We start from the raw sequence: 22,959 nt of genomic DNA, 5'->3' as shown, positions 1-22,959 counted from the left end.
TTCAGTCACTCTGAACCTGGAAAGCCTCCCCGCAAGCCAATAGTGGCTGAATCCAAGAACAGACAGATATATAAGACATAGTAAGTAAATGTAAAAATTTCAAAGGGCTTTAAGAGGAAGAATCATTAGAACTTTTTCCATTTATAATTCTACTATGAAAGGTAGGTAACCATTTGTTAATTTAAATATTATTTTAAAATAAACATATTAAATATTTTAAAATATTCTAAACCTAGAATGTTTGTAGTACTATCTGAAAATATTGAATTAAGAACTCTCAACTATAAAACACACAATTCAAATGATACAAAGAAAGCAAATTGTCAATGAGAAGGTAATGGGACCCCAATTATTTAATTTAAACAATCAATCAACAAACATTTATTAACCCTTTGCTATGTTCCAGGCACTGAGGATACAACAAAAAATGAGATTTATATAAACTAAATTCCTCAGGGATTATATCATATAGTCTGCCCTGTTGTTGACAGTTTAGAAACAACCATTACGTGAATTCCATGTGTATATCAATCAATAAACATTTACTAAGTGCCTACTATGTGCCAAACACTTTGCTAAGTGTTAGGGATACAACAAGAAGCAAAAGATAGTTCCTGCCTTCAAGGAGTTCGCACATTAATGGGGAAGATAATAAGCCAAAAAAATTTTTTACAAAGGTACATACAGGATAAATAAGAAATAATTTGCCTTTTTAAGGCAAAATACTGGAATTAAGAGGAGTTGTAAAAGGCTACCTGTAAAAGTTGAAACTTAAAGGAAGAAGCCAGGAAGCCAAGTTGAGCGATGAATTATCTTGTTCATAGCAAGGGGCCTAGAGCTACTTGTTTGAAGAGTATACGTGTGAAGACTGGAAAGGTAAGAGGGGTCTAGGTTATAAAGGTCTTTGAATACCAACCAAACAGAATATTTCACATTTGATTCTAGAGGCAATTGGTTGGTTAGTTTTTGTCCTTCATAGTTAAAGAGGACCAAAATGATTATCACTATGTTGGGGTCAATGTACAGTGTGTCCCACTGTGGCCAATTAGACCAATATGAGCTTGGAAGTCTCTACCACAAGTCAGGCAAAAATAGTCTGTATGAACATGGAAATGTCTCTAAATTTGTGCACCTCACATTTCTTCTGAGCTATTGCAACAATACTTTGCTCATAGTGTACAGTACCATCTTTGATTTGGGCACACCATTCTGGGCCATCCTGCACCAGTGTCTTCCATGGCTCATAAATGATTCCAAAGTTCTTCAGAGATACCTTGAGAATGTTTTTACATCACTTCTTCTGACCTCCATGTGAGCACTTGCCTTTTGTGAGGTCTCTATAGAAGTCTTTTAGTAAAAAGTACATTTGGCATTTGAACAACATGGCCAAGCCATCAGAGTTGCACACTCTGCAGTAGAGTTTGAATGCTTGACAGTTCAGGACCTCTTTTTCCAGTACCTTATCTTGCCAGGTGATCTTCAGAATCTTCCTAAGTCAATTTGAATAGAAGAAACTCAGTTTCCTGGCAGGCACTGTTAGACTGTCCAGGTTTCAGAAGCATACAATGGTGAAGTCAGCACAACGACTCTGTAGACCTTCAGTTTGGTAGGCAGCCAAAAATCTCTTTTCCCCACATTGTCCTTCAGAGCATCCCAAACTTTGAGCTAGTTCTGACAATGCATGCATCAACCTCGTCATCTATATGGACATCCCTGGAAAATATACTTCCAAAGTAAGTAAAGTTATCCACAGCATTCAAAATTTCTCCATTTTCTATAAGCAATGGTTCCACATATGCATGGTGCAGTGCTGGCTGGTGGAGAACCTCGGTTTTCTCAGTGTTAAGTCATCGGGATGAAATCAGCACAAGTGGCAGAGAATCAATCTCTGTTACATCTCAGCCTCAAAGGCTAAGTTGAGAGCTTAATCATGAACCAACTCCCCCTCCACTTTAGTTTTGGCTTGTGGCCTCTTTAAGTTAAATGTGATTAGTGTGTTAGTTGATCTTGATGCCATTTTCATCCTCACTGAATAATTCTGACATTATAAAAACATCATGCCAAAAAGCATGGGAGCAAATACACAGCCCAGCTCCACTCCATTGGTCACTGAGAAAAGTGCAAGAGCTTTGTTCATTATCTAGAACCCATGCAAACATGCCATGATGGAACTGGCATATACTACTGAAGAATTTCTCCAGGAAACTAAATTTTGCCATTAACTTCTAAAAGCCTTTGACAGTATCAAGGCCTTGGTGTGATCAATGAACATTGTATACAGAACTCTGTTTTGCTTCTAGCATTTCTCCTGTAGTTATGATGCAGCAAACACCTTATCAGCCATTCCTCAACCCTTACACTGGCTCTCAGGTATGTAACCATCTTCCAGGTGAAGGATCAGACTATTAAGGAGGACTCTGGCAAGAATCTTAATAGAGATGACTAAGAGAGAGCCTTCCTTATGATTGTCACAGAACAACCTATTTCCTTTTCTTTATAGAGTTGGACAATGGAAGAATCCTTGAACTCCTTGGAGATAACCTCCTCTTGCCATACAGTCTAGGAGATTTCAGCCAGGGTTATGTCTTTATCACCAATCGATGTGACAAATCTCTAAAAGCTGCCTGATTCTTTTCTGCTCTGCTGTGGCTAACCATGTGTTGGCTCAGCATTCCTTCCAAATTAGCAACAAACTAGCCCAGAAAAGTGCTTTAATCTGATGACATTGTCATTTTACCTTTTTCCCCCTAATGTTGAATTTTTCTCTCCTTTTTGGTGTGACACCAGCTAGATCATAAAGATTTTTTTCTGCATGTATTGCTCAAGTTATTGTGTTTTGTGAAGACAGAAAGTTCTCTTTAAGTCCCAAGTCTACCTCAGTATTTCAGGATGGGAACCATTCTAAGCAGCCTTCCTCCCTCTCCACCTCCACCCCTCAACCCTGTCTTTCCTCCTCAGTCCTCATTGTTCAGTTTTATCACCTAAATATAATACCCCAGAATTTGTGAAAGAGAAAAGCAGCAGGCTAGATTCATTTCAGGCAGGACTCTTCCCCTTGTGATTAGAACTAGGAAAGATAAGCCAGGGCTTTTGTTTCTGGCATAAAAATACCATTTGTACAGTCTGTTTCTTGCATAAAAATAACAAGATTTGTGCAATGAAAGTTCTTAAAATCTATCAACCTGTAGGGTTTTTTCTTTGTTTTTTCAGGGCAATGCGGGTTAAGTGACTTGCCCAGGGTCACATAGGTAGTAAGTGTCAAGTGTCTGAGGCCAGATTTGAACTCCGGTTGTTCTGAATCCAGGGATGGTGCTTTATCCACCATACCACCTAGCTGCCTCCTTCAACCTGTGGTTTTAGATTTGATAGCTAAGAATAGCTTCCTTACTAAGGTAAGTGCTCAAATGCTTGAAAGACAGTATGAATACGCTATAGTTGTTGTTTAGTTGTTTTCAGTCATGTCTGACTCTTCTTGACCCCTTTGGGTGTTTTCTTGGCAAAGATACTATAGTAGTTTGCCATTTCCTTCACCAGTTCACTTTACAGATGAGGAAACTGAGGCAAACGGGGTGAAGTTACTTGTTCAGGATCACAGAGCTAGTATGTATCTGAGGCCAGATTTGAACTTAGGCCTTCCTGACTCTGGGCCCAGCACTCTATTCACTGAACCACCTTGCTGCCCAAGTGGGATTACTATCCCTCACAAACACTACATTTGACCTAAAATGGACTACTACATTTTCCCTATAAACAAAATGTCATTTTTTGCCTAGTGCCTTCATGTATTCCATGTCTGGAATGCTCTTTCTTTTTTGCTGTGTTTCTTGGAACCCCTAACTTACTTTAAAGCTTAGTTCCAATCCTGGCTCCTGCAAGAGGTGATAAGAAAATAGTGGAGTTTAAATATTGGATGACAAAAATGATTTTGGTGGCTGAATGGACAGTGGATTAGAATGGCAAGATACTTAAGGCAGTCATGTTTGCCAGCAAATTATTGCAATAATTTAGACATAAGAAGACAATGGCCTGCACTAGGGTGGTGGTAGTTATCAGGAGAGAGAAAGGGACATATTTGAGAGAGATTTCCAAGGTGAAATCAAAAGTCCTTGGCAATAAATTGGATGGGAAGGGAGAAAGGAGATAGTCTGTAATCAAGTCTAATTCCTAGGTTGCAAGCCTGAGGGACTAGGAAGATGTGGGCAGTTGGTATTGTCCTGGATGGTAATGGGGAAATGAGGAGGTTTTATAGAGAAACATAATGAGTTCAGTTTGGGATGTGTTGATTTTAAGATATTTACTGAACATCCAGTTGGAGATGTTTCAAAGGCAGTTAGAAATATGAGATTGGAAGTCAGAAGAGAGGTTAGGGCAGGACATATAGATTTGAGAATCATCACAATATATGTACATTAGATGTACAAATGTATATTATATAGATGTATATATATGCAATATAAACAAAATATGTCTATGTATTATTATATAAATATAGGTATTTGTATGTAATCTTATTAAATACATAAATATCTGGCATACTTATAAAATCTTAAAGTAGAATAACATTCACATATTGAATATGAAAACCACAGATTATAATATATCTGAGAATTTGTAGGAGGAAATGCAATTATCTAAATACCTTCTTTAAATAACTTTAATTTAAGACTATTTGGAGGAGGGGGGTACAAAAGACCTTGAACAATAATCAGAGTAAGAAATTCCAGAGGTGACAACTCCCTCCTCTGATATAATAAACTTTTCAATCAAAGAAATATAATATAAATGCTAAAATAAAAGTAAACAAAATCACATTAACTGTTTCACTTCCATAACCCAACAACTCTGCAAAAGGAGGGAAGTGAAATCTCCTATCTCTTCTTTGGGGTCATTCTCAATGATCATAAGGAGACCCTCATCACATTTTACCTTTAATACTTGCTCTTTCCACTTATATGATTATATTCCTTATGTATATTTTTCCTGGTTATATATACTTCACTTTGCATCAGTTAACATGCTTATGCATGATTGTGAATTCTTTATGTTCACTATTTCTTACAACATAGTAATATCCAATTACATTTATTTACTCCAATTTTTTAGCCATCCACCTGTTGATGGGCATCTACTTTGTTCCTAACTAATACATATAATGTTACATATACTTGTTGGTATACCTTTTACCTTTATGGGGGCAAGGCAACTGTGTGTGGAATTTCTGGACCAAAGAAACCATGGCAGAATGGAAATCTTAGTTCAAATACTATGTTGTGTGTGTGTGTGTGTGTGTGTGCATGTGTGTTTGTGTACTAGGTAGATCAGATCTTATAAGGTTAGAGTTGGCTACATCTTCCTGTTGGTTCTCACCTTCATGTGGGCACTGACACTTTTCTAGATCCCCCTTTTCAGAATGACTTTCTCTCTGGTCAATTCCTTTATCACCATAGCTAGTATTAGACAAATCACAGGCAATTTTTTGGACAAATTCTCTCTCAGGTACTTACTAGCTATGCAATGCTGGGCAAGTCATTTTAACCTCTCAGCTTCAGTTTTCTCATTTTCAAAATTAGAAGGTTGAATTAAACAGCCTCCAAGGTTCCTTCTAACTGTAAATCTATGATCTTATGATATATGACTATCTCCTACGATAATTTTCAAAGTATGTACTGCCATAGAACATTTCAGTCGCATAATCTAGAACTGGGAAGCTTGGTCTAACTATTAAAAACAAGTTATTTAAAAAATGCTTGGCCTTTTGGTTACCATTATCATTATTTTGAAAGAGTGACAAAGTGAAGCGTCCAATAAAGACATTTACATAGTTTATAATGTACTTCACGTATAAGAAAATATTTTATAATCATTTTAGTTCTTGAATTTTCAGTGGAAATGAATATTTTGTTCACCTCTCTTGAATAGTGTGACCATTCCTATTAAGACAGTAACTCATAAAACTTGATTACATGGAAAGTTCAAGGCTCTATTTACAAAAGAAGAAATACTAAGGTTTTAAAAGTTCAAACTTACCTTGGCTTTTCAATATTTACTTCATTTATGCTTTTTGAACTATGTTTCAAAAGCTCTTCATGGTAAGAGGTTGATATTACTCCAAATCTGTTTATAATAGGCACCCTGGTAACAGGCATATTTTCAGCTAATCAACCTAAGGTAAAATAAGAAAAGATATTTGAAATATGAAAATGAATATTCTACATGTGTGCATGATTGAGACAGGGACTAGTACAAACCATTGATGTAATTACCCATATAAACTGACTGGGGAACCTGCTTCTAGAAGAGTTGTGATAATTTATACTATGAGTATCTCAGAGATACGATGTCTAGACATTTTGTGACTAGTGCCAGTCTAAAAACACAAGAGGATTCGCATATGGCATGGTCTCTACATCATCCATCCCCTGAGTTCATTATTAAGATGTCATATGACTAACAGATGAGTCTTCATCTCAGCTTTGTCCATAGAAACTAAATTGGCTACAAAACAACTCCAAGACCTGAAATCTCAGACTCCAAGAGTCACATTCTCTTGACATTTTAAAACATACAGAATTGAAGCCTTCAGACTCCCTCCTTAATCTTCTTAAGTAAGTCAAAAGAACAAATGCTGAAGTAGGCAAAGAACTAAAGCCCATATTCATAGCTCCAGAGGGAAAGAGCCAAAACCCTTTTGAGAAACAATGATGTCTCACTAGATGCCATCAGTGAAATGGTCAAATCAAGAGTAAAGATCTACCAAGAATGTGAGTGGCCAAAAAGAATGAGGTTGAGGTCAATTAAAGCTTTTTGAAGCTATCTCTCTAAGTTCTGGTTTTACAACTGCAGACAAAGAATTCACTTGTCAGTTAGCATATCAGAACCAGTTATAGAATGTCCAATCTCATGCTCTGAAGAAGTTCCATTCTAAATCATAACAAATATCCTGAAAGTAGACCCCCTCAGAGCCTTTTCAACAAGGGCAGCTGAATTAGTGGCACCTTACAGATATGTCATTCCTTATATTTATATGCATAGCTGCATAAGGCATTTATGTATTACATACATGAATGCATTTTGGTTTGGTTTTCAATAGTGTAGGAAATTGGGGCAGCTAGGTGGCACAGTTGATAAAGCACCAGCCCTGGATTCAGGAGTACCTGAGTTCAAATCCGGCCTCAGACACTTAACACTTACTAGCTTTGTGACCCTGGGCAAGTCACTTAACCCCCATTGCCCCGCCAAAAAAAAAAAAATAGTGTAGGAAATCATTTGGTGAGGACCAAAGTGTCTACTCAAAGCTTCTTCCTTATCTAGTGGAATTCTTTTTTTTTTTTTTTTGCAAGGCAATGAGGGTTAAGTGACTTGCCCAGGGTCACACAGCTAGTTAAGTGTCAAGTGTCTGAGGCTGGATTTGAACTCAGGTACTCCTGAACCCAAGGCCAGTGCTCTATTCACTGCGCCACCTAGCTGCCCCAGTGGAATTCATTTTAACCCTTTCCTGATAGCCCATCCATCAAGGTGGCCAGGGTGCAGACTTCTATTTAGAAAACCTCTTAAGAAAAAATGATAAGAATCCCCTTCCAGGTGAATCTCCTAATTCATTGGATCAGTACCTCAAGTTTCAGGGAAGATACATGATATCAGAGCCCCTAATGGAATAAATCTCATGTCAAAATTCAAGACAGATCAAGATATAAATTTAGACTTATTAGGTTGGTGTTTTCCTGGAGTTCATGTTTATAGTGTCTTTCTCTCCTTGTAGCAACAGCTTTACGAATATCATATACATATATACAGGGCTGCTTATCCACTTTTGGTGTCCACCTTATTTACCCAACTCTCACATGTGGCTCCAAGAAGGTGCAGAATGCATGGTGGCAACAATCCCATAAACCATCTAGGGAGATGAGCTAGGTTGAGGGTAATTGGCAGATCTTAAACCTGTCAATGAGTTAGGGGAATGTCTACCCCAAGCATGTGAAGACTTTTCCTGGTAGAATGTTGGATGAGGACAATTTGTTCTAACAGCCAAGTAGAGGGCTAAAGCAGGAGCTGTGGGGCACTTAGAGTTTGGTCAGGTACGGAAGACACAAAGGTCATCCAGTGCACCATTGCCAGTTGTCTTGACTTTTATCTTGCCACTGGACTTCAATGACTCAGGAAATCATTCCTGAAGAAGGCTGATACCTTTGTGTAACTCTGTCTCACTTAAAACCATTCGTCCTTGGGGGCAGTGAGGTGGCGCAGTGGATAAAGCACTGGCCCTGGATTCAGGAGGACCTGAGTTCAAATCTGGCCTCAGACACTTGAAACTTACTAGCTGTGTGACCCTAGGCAAGTCACTTAACCCCCATTTCCCCACAAAAAACAAAACAAAACAAACAAAACTAAACAATTATACTTGATGTCATCAGTCCTCTCCAAAAACAAAGGACAAACACCAATATACATATAAACACATTTATGTATGTATATACTCACATATATATGTATATGTGTGTATTGTTATATATAATATATTGCATTTTTATGTATGTTTGATATTTATGTATAAGGATAGTGATAGGGACTAGACCTGAGATTTTACTGTTATAGATAACTCCAAGGTAAGGGAAATGACTACCAAAGCACATCTGTATCTTATCTACAACTTGTAAACATTTGCCTCTAGGACAAAGAAGTTAAGAGACTTGCCAAGGGTTACACAGCAAGTTATGTGTAATAGGCAGGACTTGAACCCAGATTTTTCTGGCTTTAAGATCAGTTCTGTATCCACAGTGCCATATATACAGAGACATGGAATGTACATGTATATATGTATGCGTATATGTATGCATGTATATACACGTGCACATAAAGGTGTATATATGTATTGTACATGTATGTATATGTTTATGGTGTTATATAAATTCTCATAATTTGAATTAGTTATTTTCTATAATATCACCGAGAGCAGACCACTGAATTAATGAATGGTGAACCATTACCCCTAGGATAAATACAAGGTTAGGTTACTGCAAGCTTTTGGTCACAAAATTTTCAACTGATCGATAGATACACTGCATAATCTTGTTTTATGTGTAATTCTGTTTAAAGACATCTTATTTAATATATATGTCTTATAAATGTAGTTAATTAAATGCAATATTTCTTTATAATAAAACTATTTCAATTACAGCATTGTTGTGCAGTATACCCTACTGTGACTGTATTACTTTAACTCTTTTACTGAGTCATAAATACAGTGCACATGTTCAATACTCATACAGTAAACACATCCAGTACTTTGAACACATACTGTATACTATAGTAATGTAAATAAAGGCCTAAAATAAAAGTTAAACAATTATTAAGAATTTAAAGTTTGACAAAAACATTAACTAAAATCTTATTATTGTTGGAGCTGCAGGATATATGATAGGGTAGTTTACTGTACAGTTAACACTTTCAACCTTGGCTTGCCCCAGGAAAACAAAGGAGAGGCTGTTGAAACTTACTTTACAGAAGAGGCAGATGTTAACAAGGGTGACCTGCCTATATTTGACAGTTCTGTATCAGTAGTTTGGTTCTCATGACTTGTTCATGGCTTTGGTGATCTTCTGTCATGAACTGACTTGAAAAATTGTGTCAGCCTTGTTTGCTTGGCTTTTTGCCTCACATCTTTAAGTATCTTGGTATGACTGGCAAATGGAATGAATTTCAGACTATGTTCAAGTATAGGGTCTTCATCTGGGAGCATGCCCAGTGAGTGACTCTGGTTTCTCACCATTCTTGCACCGTAAATGACTATAAAAGCACTGGGAATATTGATTTGGGGGTTACAAATAAATTTTAGCAATTAGTAGAATTGAGAATTTTGGCAAGGACATGAAAATCTACAAATGAGGATAGACTATGTTCAAATAAATATATGTATATATACTGGAATATGCAAAGTAAATATATAGGTATGCAATGCTTATGTTGTGACTTTATATATTATAAGACAATAAATATTTTTTCATTCATTTACTATTTCATAGTATACACATATGTGTAGTTTTAACCTATGAAAGCTTAAAACTGCACTAAGACTTTTGGGACAGATTATATGTGCGCATATCTAGGTGGTCCCCATGTGTGTACATATAGAGAGACAGACACAGATTAAGAAACTGCAAGTATTACATAGAGTATATTATATATTTTATATGCAATATACATATAATATATAGGTATAGACAAGAGGTATATATTGTCTATACCTATATATAGGCACATACCTATATAAGTATATTGTGTATAAACGATATGATATGATATAAACTATGTAATCTTATAAATGCATGCATGGATGTATGCATTCATAGGCATGGGGTGGGCAATATGCATGCATGCACATATATAGTCTGTCCCCAAAGTCTTAATGCATTAAGACTTTTGGGACAGCATATACACATGCATATGTGTGTATGTATATGTGTGCATATATACAAATATCTTGGTCAGGCTGCATATATTGTATTGTACTGTATTATATTATAACTGTATTGTATCATATATGCCTTGGACCAAACTGCCTATATAGATGAAATATATTATGTGTGTTATATAGAACATATGTTAAATTATATGTAACATATAAAATAAAACACAATGCATATCTACATCAATGTCTAGATGTAATTGTAGATCTAGAACTGCAGAGCTAGAGATATCTTAGGTTGAGAATGCTAATGGATAATTCCAAGCCCAGAGTAAAACAGGATAAGGAGAGTTGGCTGGATTGTTTTTGGAAAATGCAAATATCATATAGTATATATCATATTATATAATAATATATTCCATATTTTATGTATATATACCTATAAAGTATATGATATTTGTATACATTGTGTGGATATGTGTCTATATGTGTTGGGTGTGTATCCACGTGCAGAAACTTGAGATCCAATTTAGAGGGGTTTTTTGTTTGTTTGTTTGTTTGGTTCGTTTTTTGAGTGAGGCAATTGGGGTTGAGTGACTTGCCCAGGGTCATATAGCTAGTATGCTTTAAGTGTCTGAGGCCAGATTTGAACTCAGGTACTCCTGACTCCAGGGCTGATGCTCTATCCACTGTGCCACCTAGCTGCCCCGCAATTTAGTTTTAATAGATTAAAATTGCACTAGAACTTTTGGTACATCAGATAGATAAGATAGGTAGATGGGTGGGACAGGGAGAGGGAGGGAAGGAGGAAAGTAGAAGGAAGGGAAGGAGGGAGGAAGGGAGGAAAAAGGAAGAAAGAGACAGAGAGACAGAGACAGGGGGTAGAGAGAGAGAAAGAGAGAAAAAGAGAGAGAGAGAGAGAGAGAGAGAGAGAGAGAGAGAGAGAGAGAGAGAGAGAGAGAACACATAAACAAAGCTGCGAAGAATAGCTAACACAATGATAGACAGCTAATAGAATCCCAAATGATCTTTCCATCTAGAGCACTGGACTAAATCAAATAGAATGAAATTTAATTCAGATAAGTATAAAGTATTACACTTACATTTCAATCTAACAAGTACAAGGTTGGGAACATGGTCAGTCAACAAAAGGCCATCAGCATTTATTAAGTGCTTACTATCTGCCAGGTTCTGTGCTATCCATGGATAGACATCATTTTGTATTAAAAGGGTCGGGGGGGGGCGTTGTCATTGTTCATTTCAGTCATGTCTCACTCTTTGTGACCTCATTTAAGATTTTCTTGGCAAAAAATACTGTAGTTTGTCATTTGCTTCTCCAACTCATTTTACAGATGAGGAACCAAGGCAAACAGGGTTAAGTATAAGCCCAGGGTTACATAGTAAGAGGCCAGGTTTGAACTCATGAAGTAGAGTCTCCCTGACTCCAGGGCTGGCACTCTATCTATGCACCAACTAGCAGCACCTGAGGGTTTTGGTGGACTACAAACTCAATATGGGATTGCAATATGAAGTAGGATCCAAAATATTAACTCAGTCTTCCATTGAATTATAAGAGTTATAGATTTTAGGATTAGGGAGATGATCATCCTGCTGTATTCTGCTATTTTCAGACTTCATCTGTAATATTGTGTATTCAGTTCTGAGTAGCACAGCTTCTTTACAAAAGACACTGACAAATTAGAAAACCTACAAAGGAGAGCAAACAAGATGATGAAGATACATAAGGATCAGATGAAAGAACTGGTAATATTAAGCCCAGAGAAGAGCTGGGAAGGAGCAGACATGATAGTTGTCTTCAAATTTTTGAAGGAGAAAAACTTTTAAAATGTACTTCAATAATAACAAACCTATATATGGAGGCATATGAAAGTTTTCATCTGTATAGTTTCTGAGCACCTCTAAATACCTACTCATATTTCTCACTGTAGCACCAAGATATCACTGGGGCCCAGGTCAAGTGATAAATATGATGGAAGACTAGACATTTCCTTTGATTCCCTTGATCTCTCAAACCCTTCCAAAACAAATTATATTACAAAGATAAAGAAACTTAAGCTGTCTTCATGAATTTAAGGTACCCTCAATCCAAAAGAGGGCTTAAAAATACTTCTAGTGTGAGCTCACTCAGCATCCCTCCTTGACCTCTCACATTAAGAGTGAGGCTGCAGGGGCAGCTAGGTGGCGCAGTGGATAAAGCACTGGTCCTGGAGTCAGGAGTACCTGAGTTCAAATCTGGCCTCAGACACTTGACACTTACTAGCTGTGTGGCCCTGGGCAAGTCACTTAACCCCAATTGCCTCACTAAAAAAAAAAAAAAAAGAGTGAGGCTGCATTAGTTGACTCCCACATACCCAATCACTCCCTCATACTTTCCAGTGTTATGAAGATCCCAGGTCCAAGCTGCAGAAATTCTAGGACCAGGACAGATAGCCAGACAGCTCTGCAGTGCTACAGAATAAAGAAGCTCACAGAGGCTGCATAGTCAATACCACTTTGGTTAGAGCTCTTACTATAAAAGACCTCTGCAAAAGAGCAAGGAGCAGAGTAAGAGAGGCAAGACACATTTCTGGGCTTAAAATATAGCTCAATACTACATCTCATATCCCTTCCTTTTCTGATCCTGAGACCCAAACTAAAAAAAAATATCCATGGCAGCTCTCCAACTGCCAATGCCAGGCCAAAGAATTGAGTAACAGAAGGAAGGGGACTGGACACAACGTGTGTATGTGTGTGTGTGTGTGTGTGTGTGTGTGTATGTGTATGTGTGTTTCTGTCTGTCTCTGTGTGTGTGTGTGTGTGTGTATGTGTGTTTCTGTCTGTCTCTCTCTGTCTCTGTATGTGTGATAAGCCTGAGGAAAAGTACACAACATCTACCTCAGGCCAGTTCTATTTACCCAAAGTCACTTGGGTCAAAAATTTAAGCTGGTATACTATTAATTGTCCAGTCTGGGAAGACGGAAATTACCAAAGATCTTGGGAAAACAAAAAAACAACCTTTAAAATAAACATAAATCAAGAGGGAAAACATTAACAGCAGGAGGAAAAAAACAGTCTCCAGATGTGGTAAATGAGTTCAAGTGTCAATGTATAAATATTGCAAAACAAAGGAAAATGATCCAACATTTGGATAAGACAGAAGACTCTGTGGAATCTGAAGAGAATGTGGAACCAAAACGATGATATTCCTGAATGGAGCTATATAAGCAGTAAAAGCTTCAAAACCTGAGTGATAAAATATATGACCCAGTTAAGAGGTAAAATAATCAGTAGGATAAAATTACGCAGAACATTTGAGTCTGCAGTGTGTAAGGTCTAAAATTCTAGCTGTGATGTCTAAAATCTAATGAGTGGTCACCTTAAATTAGAAGGGGGAGCCGGGCACTCTGTCTCTCATATATAACATATTCTGTTATTTTTGACTGTTTCATCAAGGAAAAGCCCCATTTCTTGAAGAAACAAAGTGGGGACTGTACCAATTGGAATGACGCCACCTGCTGGAGACTTACTGTAGAAAAGCTCTGCCATGAAAGGAAGGTCTTTGAGGGCAAGACCATGCGTCTTTTCTTTGGCGTCAGGAAGTGACGTTTGCTGGTGGGAGGAGGAAGGGGGAGCCGGGTGCTCTGTCTCTCTCTTTCCTTTGGACTCTGGTGGAGAGCGGAGCTAGAAATGTGCTCTTCCTTTAATAGATAGATGAATGTAGGCCTTTCTCTATCTCTTTACCAAATTCTTATTCTCCTTAATAAATGCTTAAAAGACTAACTCTTGCTAAAGCTCATAATTTATTGGCAACCACTCATTAGATATTTTAGACAGACTAGCTAGAATTTTAGCCTTTAACATTTCTCAGCAGGTTGGTAACACTCTGATTCTAACAAAAGAAACTGAAGCTGTAAAAAATAGCTGAGACCCAAATAAATCTGATTCATCAAATCACAGAATTTCAAAGTTGGAAAGTCCCTAAAGTGTCATATGATCCAACAGATAACTAAGAAAGAGCTTCACCCTATCCAATTTACATTTGAAGTTATCCAGGTTATCCAGTTTACATTTGATGATCTTTGGTAATAGAGAGCTCATTATCCCCCATGGCAGTGCATTCCACTTTTGACAGCTCTAATTCTTAGTTAGCTGTAAGATACAGAAGGAAAATTACTGGGTTTTGAGTCCTGGCTTCACCATTTATCAGTAGTACAAACCTGTTCAATGGAACATACTTAGGTTCAAATACCAAGGGCTGAGTTTGGGCAGCAGCTTTGTTTGAAAATCACTTTACATTTTCTCTCAATTGATGCTCACTGTGACTTTATGAGGCATATGCTGTTATTATCCCCATTTAAAGATGTACTTCCTTGTATAATTGGTTTTTTGAACCCCAAGTATAGGGCTTGATACAGGAATATCAAAGGGCTGATATAGGAATATCATTTGAGGGCTGGAATTGTTTTTGCCTTTCTTTGTATCCCTAGCACTTAACATGGTGCCTGGAACATAATAAGAACTTAAATGTTTGTTAACTGACTGCTTGACTGTTTCTGGCTAGAGTTCATAAAATGAAGCACACACAAGAGTTGATCTCCTCCCATAATATCTGTCTATGGATTTGGTGACACATTTGCCCTAGATCACTATGGCCAATGACATATACTGGTTCCATGATAAAAGACTTAGCAATTTGGACCCACTTTTAATTGACAGCTTGTTGAAAACTTTAGACTGATGTTACTATAATGCCATACAATGTCTTCTCAACTTCATCCTTCTAATTTGGTATTAAACTTTGCTTTTCAACTTTGGATTTTCTAAGACATAGGTAATTCTGAAAGTACTGCTCTATCAATAACTGATCTTTGGGGATGAGTGGAAAGAACCAAGATGATAGAGCAAAGGCAAGAACTAATTTGAGTTCTCCCAAATTGCCCACCAAACAACTTTAAAATTAATGCCTCAAAACAAATCCTGGAGTGGTAGAATCAACAAAAGGATAGGGTAGAACAATTTTCCAACCCAAGACAACTTAAAAGATAATCAGGAAAGGTCTGTCTCATTGGGGTGAGAGTAGAGTGCAGTGGAGCACAAGCAGGACCCCAGCAAGCTAGCACAGAGCCATGGCAGTGGTGGCTTCTGGAGCTCTGAGCCTATGAAAGGTAAGGGGGTCAGACAACTGGTCAGGAGAATAAAGGAGACTCTGTGCTGGCACTGCATGTAGGAGTCTGTTACATTATCCATATGAGCTTTTGGTGAGGAGGAGCACTTGCAAACCAGAACTTGCAATGTAAAGGGAGGGGAACCCTAGTCAAAATTGAAGGTAAAAAAAGAGTGCTTGTAGTCTCTCACAAACAGAGTAAAGTACAAGAGAACAATGACCAAACATCTTCTTAGATCATATCACCCTGGAAGAAACAAAAACTTATAGGCTCCCAGAGCTAGCTCTAAAAATAGCAGTAAGGAAGAACTGAAGTTTAGGACACTGCCTCCTCAACTTAGGAGCAGATCTCAACTTTAACATAAAGACAATAAATATGCAGAAAAATAAGCAAACAACAAATAAAGAAACTGACCATTAAAAAGTTACTATGCTGACAAGGAACATCAAGACACAAACACTGAAGACAACACATATAAAAGAGCTACATGAAAAGCCTCAAAGAAAAATGTGAATTAGTTACAGAAGCAAAAATAGTTTCAGCAAGAGGTCAAAAAGGATTTTTAAAAATCAAATAAAAGAAGAAGAGGAAAACTTGGGGAAAGAAATGAGAGTGATGCAAGAAAATTATAAAAAGAAAGTCGGGGGGCAGAGCCAAGATGGCGGAGAGGAAGCAGCAAGCTGCCTGAGCTCTCCTTCTGTTCCATCAAAACAAACATTAAATCAAGCCTCTGGACGGATTCTGAAACTACAGAACCTACAAAGAGACAGAGAGACACAGTCCTCCAACCAGAGATAATTTAGGAGACTTCAGGAAAAGGTCGGTCTGACTCGGGCAAAAGGGAGGCCCAGAGCAGGGCAGCAACCCAGCGCCGAGGGGGTCAGGGCAAGTCAGCAAGAGCTGCGGGCCACAGCCGAACAACTGAGGCCCCTGGAACCTGGTTCAAAAATCTGGTGGCCAAGAAGGACAATGGAAAAACCTACCTGCACAGGCCGAGACGGCCACGAACGGGTCAGGCGGGATCAGACGCCGGGGTCCGGCGCCTGGCTGGCCGAGCACAATCAGACAGGAAGTGCAGGGCGGGGGATCTCCACACACCATAAAAGCCTCAGAGTAAAAACCCGGTCACACAGCACCTATATCCCTGCACAAGAAGCGCAAAACAGGGACCCTGGTGGCCCCAGAGCAGACCTCAACTTAAAAAATAAATAAATAAGCTGCAATAATGAGTAAGAAGCAAAAAAGAGCCCTCTCCATTGAGAGCTTCTGTATCAATAGGGAAGAAGCCAACACAAACTCAGATGAGGACAATAGCCTCAAATTGCCTACATCTGAAGCCTCACAAGGGAAGGTGAATTGGTCTCAAGAACAAAAAGCCTTCCTGGAAGAGCTCAAAAAGGATTTTAAAAATCAATTGAGAGAGGTAGAAGAAAAAATGGGGAGAGAAATGAAAGCAAAACAAGAAAACTATGAAAAAAGAATCAGCAGCTTGGAAAAGGAAGCACATAATTTCACTGAAGAAACCAAAGCCTTAAAAAATTCATTTGGCCAAATGGAAAAAAAGGTGCATAATCTTACTGAAGAAAACAATGCCTTAAAAATTAAAGTGGGACAGTTGGAAGATAAGGAATCCATGAGACATCAGGAATCAGTCAAGCAGAATCAAAAGAATGAAAAAATAGAAGAAAATGTGAAATACCTCATTGGAAAGACAACTGATCTGGAAAACAGATCGAGGAGGGACAATTTGAGAATCATTGGACTGCCTGAAAGCCATGAGCAGAAAAAGAATCTAGACACCATATTCCAGGAAATTATTAAGGAGAACTGCCCTGATATCATAGAATCAGAGGATAAAATCATCATTGAAAGAATCCACCGATCACCTCCTGAAAGAGACCCCAAAAGGAAAACTCCAAGGAATATTGTAGCCAAATTCCAGAATTATCAGGTGAAGGAGAAAATACTCCAAGCAGCCAGAAAGAAGCAATTTAAATATCATGGAGCCACAGTCAGGATTGCTCAGGACCTGGCAGCTTCAACATTAAAGGACCGCAAGGCTTGGAATATGATATTCCAGAAGGCAAAGGAGCTTGGATTGCAGCCAAGAATCTATTACCCAGCAAAAATATGCATTTTCTTTCAGGGGAAAAGATGGACATTTAATGACAATGGGGACTTTCAATCTTTCCTGGTGAAAAGACCAGAACTGAATAGAAAATTCGATCTCAACATACAAGACTCAAGAGAAGTTTAAAAAGGTAAACAGAGGGGGAAAAAAAAAGGTTACCCTATTAGGTTAAACTGTTTATATCCCTACACAGGAAAATAACACTCATAACTCTTAAGAATTGTAAATGTATTTGGGCAGAGAGAAGGACTTTACATAGAGGGTATAAATATAAATTGTCTTGGATGTGATGATACAAAAGAATTAAGGGGTTAAAAAGGGAGTCTATGGGGAGGAGAGGAAAGGGGAGGTGGAATGGGATGAATTATATCATATGAAGAGGTGGAAAAAAAAACCTATTACAATAGAGGGAAAGAAAGGAGGGGGGAACATTGTTTCAACCCTATTCTCATTAGATTTGACTCAAAGAGGGAATAACATATACGTTCATTGGGATAAAGAAACTTAACTCATTCTTTAGGGAAGCAAAAGGGGAAGGGAAAGGGGGGGACTGATAGAAGGGAGGACAAAAGCAAGGGAGAAAAGGGTAAAGAAAAGAGAGGGGGGTGATAAAAAGGGAGGGCAGATCAGGGGAGGCAGGGGTAAGAAGTAAAACGTCGGTGAGGAGGAATAGGGTGAAAGAAGGGGGGAAAAGTACAAAGGGGGTAAATAGAATGGAGGGGAATAGATAGTAATAATAACTGTGAATGTGAATGGTATGAACTCTGCTATAAAACGGAAGCAAATTGCAGAGTAGATTAAAAACCAGAACCCTACAATATGCTGTTTACAAGAAACACATTTGAAGCAGAGAGATACACACAGAGTAAAGGTAAAAGGCTGGAGCAGAATATATTATGCCTCAGCTAAAGTAAAAAAGGCTGGGGTAGCAATCCTTATCTCAGACAAAGTGCAGGGAAAAATAGATCTCATTAAATGAGATAAGGAGGGAAATTACATCTTGCTAAAAGGTACTTTAGATAATGAAGTAATATCAATATTAAATATGTATGCGCCAAGTGGTATAGCATCCAAGTTCTTAGAGGAGAAGTTAAATGAGTTACAAGAGGAATTAGACAGTAATACTATACTAGTGGGGTATCTGAATCTCCCCCTCTCAGAATTAGATAAATTTAGCCAAAAAATAAATAAGAAAGAAGTGAAAGAGGTGAATAGATTACTAGAAAAGTTAGACATGATAGATGTCTGGAGAAAATTGAATGGGGATAGAAAGGAATATACCTTTTTCTCAGCAGTACATGGCACATTTTCAAAAACTGACCATGTATTAGGGCACAAAAACATCATAGTCAAATGTAGAAAGGCAGAAATAGTAAATGCATGCTTTTCAGATCATGATGCAATAAAAATTACATGTAAGAAAGAGCCAGGGAAAAGTAGAATGAAAATCAATTGGAAACTAAATAATTTCATTCTAAAGAATGAATGGGCCAAACAAGAAATCATAGAAACAATCAATAACTTTATCCAAGAGAATGACAATAATGAGACAACCTACCAAAATCTATGGGATGCAGCCAAAGCAGTGCTTAGGGGAAAATTTATAGCTCTAAATGCTTACATGAATAAAAACGAGAAAGAGGAGATTAATGAATTGGGCATGCAACTTAAAAAGCTAGAAAAAGAACAAATTAGAAATACCCAATTAGACATTAAATTAGAGATCCTGAAAATTAAAGGAGAAATTAATAAGATTGAAAGCAAAAAAACTATAGAATTAATCAATAAAACTAAGAGCTATTTTTATGAAAAAACAAATAAAATAGATAAAATATTGGTTAATTTGATTAAAAAAAAGAAAGAAGAAAACCAAATTACCAGTATCAAAAATGAAAAGGGTGATGTTACCACCAATGAAGTGGAAATTAAGTCAATAATTAGGAATTATTTTGACCAACTGTATGCCAATAAATTTGACAATCTAAATGAAATGGATGAATATTTACAAAAATACAAACTGCCCAGGTTAACGGAAGAAGAAATAAAATCCTTAAATAAACCCATTTTAGAAAAAGAAATTGAACAAGCCATTAATGAACTGCCTAAGAAAAAATCCCCAGGGCCAGATGGGTTTACAGGTGAATTTTACCAAACATTTAAAGAACAATTAATTCCAATATTATACAAATTATTTGGAAAAATAGGTGAAGAAGGAGTTCTACCAAATTCGTTTTATGACACAAATACGGTGATGATACCAAAACCAGGCAAAGCAAAAACAGAGAAAGAAAATTATAGACCAATTTCCCTAATGAATATTGATGCTAAAATCTTAAATAAGATATTAGCAAGGAGATTACAGCAAGTGATCACCAGCATAATACACTATGACCAGGTGGGATTTATACCAGGAATGCAGGGCTGGTTCAACATTAGAAAAACTATTAACATAATCAACCACATCAATAAGAAAACCAACCAAAATCATATGATTATCTCAATAGATGCAGAGAAAGCTTTTGACAAAGTACAACACCCATTCCTAATAAAAACACTAGAGAGTTTAGGAATAGGTGGAGCTTTCCTTAGAATAATAAACAGTATCTACCTAAAGCCATCAGCAAGTATTATATGCAATGGAGATAAATAAAAGGCCTTCCCAATAAGATCAAGGGTAAAACATGGATGTCCATTATCACCCCTATTATTTAATATTGTCCTAGAAATGTTAGCTTTAGCAATCAGAGAAGATAAAGGAATTAAAGGAATTAGAATAGGCAAGGAGGAAATAAAACTATCACTCTTTGCAGATGATATGATGGTATACTTAAAGAATCCTAGAGAATCATCTCAAAAATTACTTGACACAATTAACAACTTTAGCAAAGCAGCAGGATATAAAATAAATCCACATAAATCATCAGTATTTCTATACATGACCAACAAAGTCCAGCAGCAAGAGATAGAAAGAGAAATTCCATTTAAAGTAACAGTAGATAATATAAAATACTTGGGAGCCTACTTGCCAAGACAAACCCAGGAATTCTATGAACACAACTACCAAACACCCTTCATACAAATCAAATCAGATCTAAATAATTGGAAAGATATCAATTGCTCATGGATAGGCAGAGCTAATATAGTAAAAATGACAATCCTGCCTAAATTAATTTACTTATTCAGTGCCATACCAATCAGACTACCTAAAAATTATTTTATACAGCTAGAAAAAATAATAACAAAATTCATCTGGAAAAACAAAAAATCAAGAATATCCAGGGAAATAATGAAAAAAAATTCACAGGAAGGTGGGTTAGCGGTACCAAACCTGGAGCTTTAGTATAAAGCGGCAGTCATCAAAACTATCTGGTACTGGCTAAAAAATAGAGTGGTAGATCAATGGAATAGGCTAGGCTCAGGAAATGCAGTAGTAAATGACACTAGGAATGTAGTGTTTGATAAACCCAAAGACTCCAGCTCCTGGGATAGGAACTCAGTATTTGACAAAAACTGCTGGGAAAACTGGAAGATAGTATGGCAGAAATTAGGCATAGACCAACATCTTACACCTTATACTGAAATAAGGTCAAAATGGATACATGATTTAGACATAAGAGGTGATACCATAGGTAAATTAGGAGAGAAAGGAATAGTGTACCTATCAGATCTTTGGAAAGGAAAACAGTTTTTGACCAAACAAGAGATAGAGTGTATTATAAAATGCAAAATGGATGATTTTGATTATATTAAATTAAAAAATTTTGTAGAAACAGAAGCAATGCATCCAAAATTAGAAGGGAGGCAGAAAGCTGGGAAACAATTTTTGAGGCCAGTACTTCTGATAAAGGCCTCATCTCTAAAATATATAGGGAACTAAATCAAATTTATAAGAATCCAAGTCATTCCCCAATTGAGAAATGGTCAAAGGATATGAACAGGCAGTTTTCTGATGAAGAAACCAAAGCTATCTATTCCCATATGAAAAAATGCTCTAAATCTCTAATGATTAGAGAGATGCAAATTAAAACAACTCTGAGGTACCACCTGACACCTATCAGATTGGCTAAAATGACAAAAAAGGAAGATAATAAATGTTGGAGAAGCTGTGGGAAAATTGGAACACTAATGCATTGTTGGTGGAGCTGTGAACTGATCCAACCATTCTGGAGAGCAATTTGGAATTATGCCCAAAGGGTGATAAAGCTGTGCATACCCTTTGACCCAGCAATTCCACTTTTAGGTCTTTTTCCCAAAGAAATCATGGAAGGGGGAAAGGGACCCACATGTATAAAAATATTTATAGCTGCTCTTTACGTGGTAGCATGGAATTGGAAGTTGAGGGGGTGCCCATCAATTGGGGAATGGCTGGACAAGTTGTGGTATATGAAGACAATGGAATACTATTGTGCTGTAAGAAATGATGAGCAGGAAGAGTTCAGAGAAACCTGGAGGGTCTTATGTGAGCTGATGATGAGTGAGATGAGCAGAACCAGAAGAACATTGTACACATTATTATCAACATTGAGTGTTGACCTACTGTGATGGACTATATTCTTCTCACCAATGCAATGGTACAGAAGAGTTCCAGTGAACTCATGATAGAAGAGGATTTCCAAATCCAAGAAAAAAAAAAAAGAACTCTGGAGTATAGATGCTGATTGAACCATACTATTTCTTTTGTTTTGGGTACTGTTGTTTTTTTTTCCTATTTTGAGGTTTTGCATCACTGCTCTGATTTTTTCTCTTGTAACAGGATTAATGCAGAAATAGGAGTAATATTATTATGTGTATATATATATGTATATGTATATGTATATAGATATATAGATATAACCTATATCAGATTACCTGCTGTCTAGGGGAGGGTGGAGGGAGGGGAGGGAGGGAGAAAAATCTGAAATTGTAAAGCTTGTATAAACAAAAGTTGAGAACTATCTTTACATGTAACAGAAAAAATAAAATACCTTATATGTAAAAAAAAAAAAAGTCAACAGCTTGGTAAAGGTCATAAAAATACTAAAGAAAATACATTTAAAAAGAGAATTGGCCAAATGGAAAAGGAACTACAAGAGCTCATTGAAGAAGTCATTATTTAAACTTAGAATTTGGGGTACGTAAAACCTAATGACTCCATGAAACATCAATAAACAATAAAACACAATCAAAAGAAGAAAAAAATGTGAAATATCACATTGAAAGAACAACTGACCCAGAAAATAGATCAAGGCGAGATCATTTTAAAGTTATTGGATTATTTGGAA

General features: G+C 37.1%; 1 protein-coding gene across 1 annotated transcript in view; it reads right to left on the bottom strand.

The window, feature by feature from the left end:
• Positions 1 to 6,146, bottom strand: part of TMEM232 (transmembrane protein 232) — a 154,874-nt gene extending 148,728 nt beyond the window's left edge. The window contains exon 1 of the mRNA XM_043997281.1: positions 6,028 to 6,146. Coding sequence (XP_043853216.1) covers positions 6,028 to 6,146 — 119 coding nt within the window. The remainder of the gene's footprint in view (positions 1 to 6,027) is intronic.
• Between the last annotated feature and the right edge of the window lie 16,813 nt (positions 6,147 to 22,959).

Source organism: Dromiciops gliroides, chromosome 1, assembly GCF_019393635.1.
Source record: "Dromiciops gliroides isolate mDroGli1 chromosome 1, mDroGli1.pri, whole genome shotgun sequence".
NCBI lineage: Eukaryota > Metazoa > Chordata > Mammalia > Microbiotheria > Microbiotheriidae > Dromiciops > Dromiciops gliroides.
This window is presented reverse-complemented; position numbering and strand designations above follow the sequence as displayed.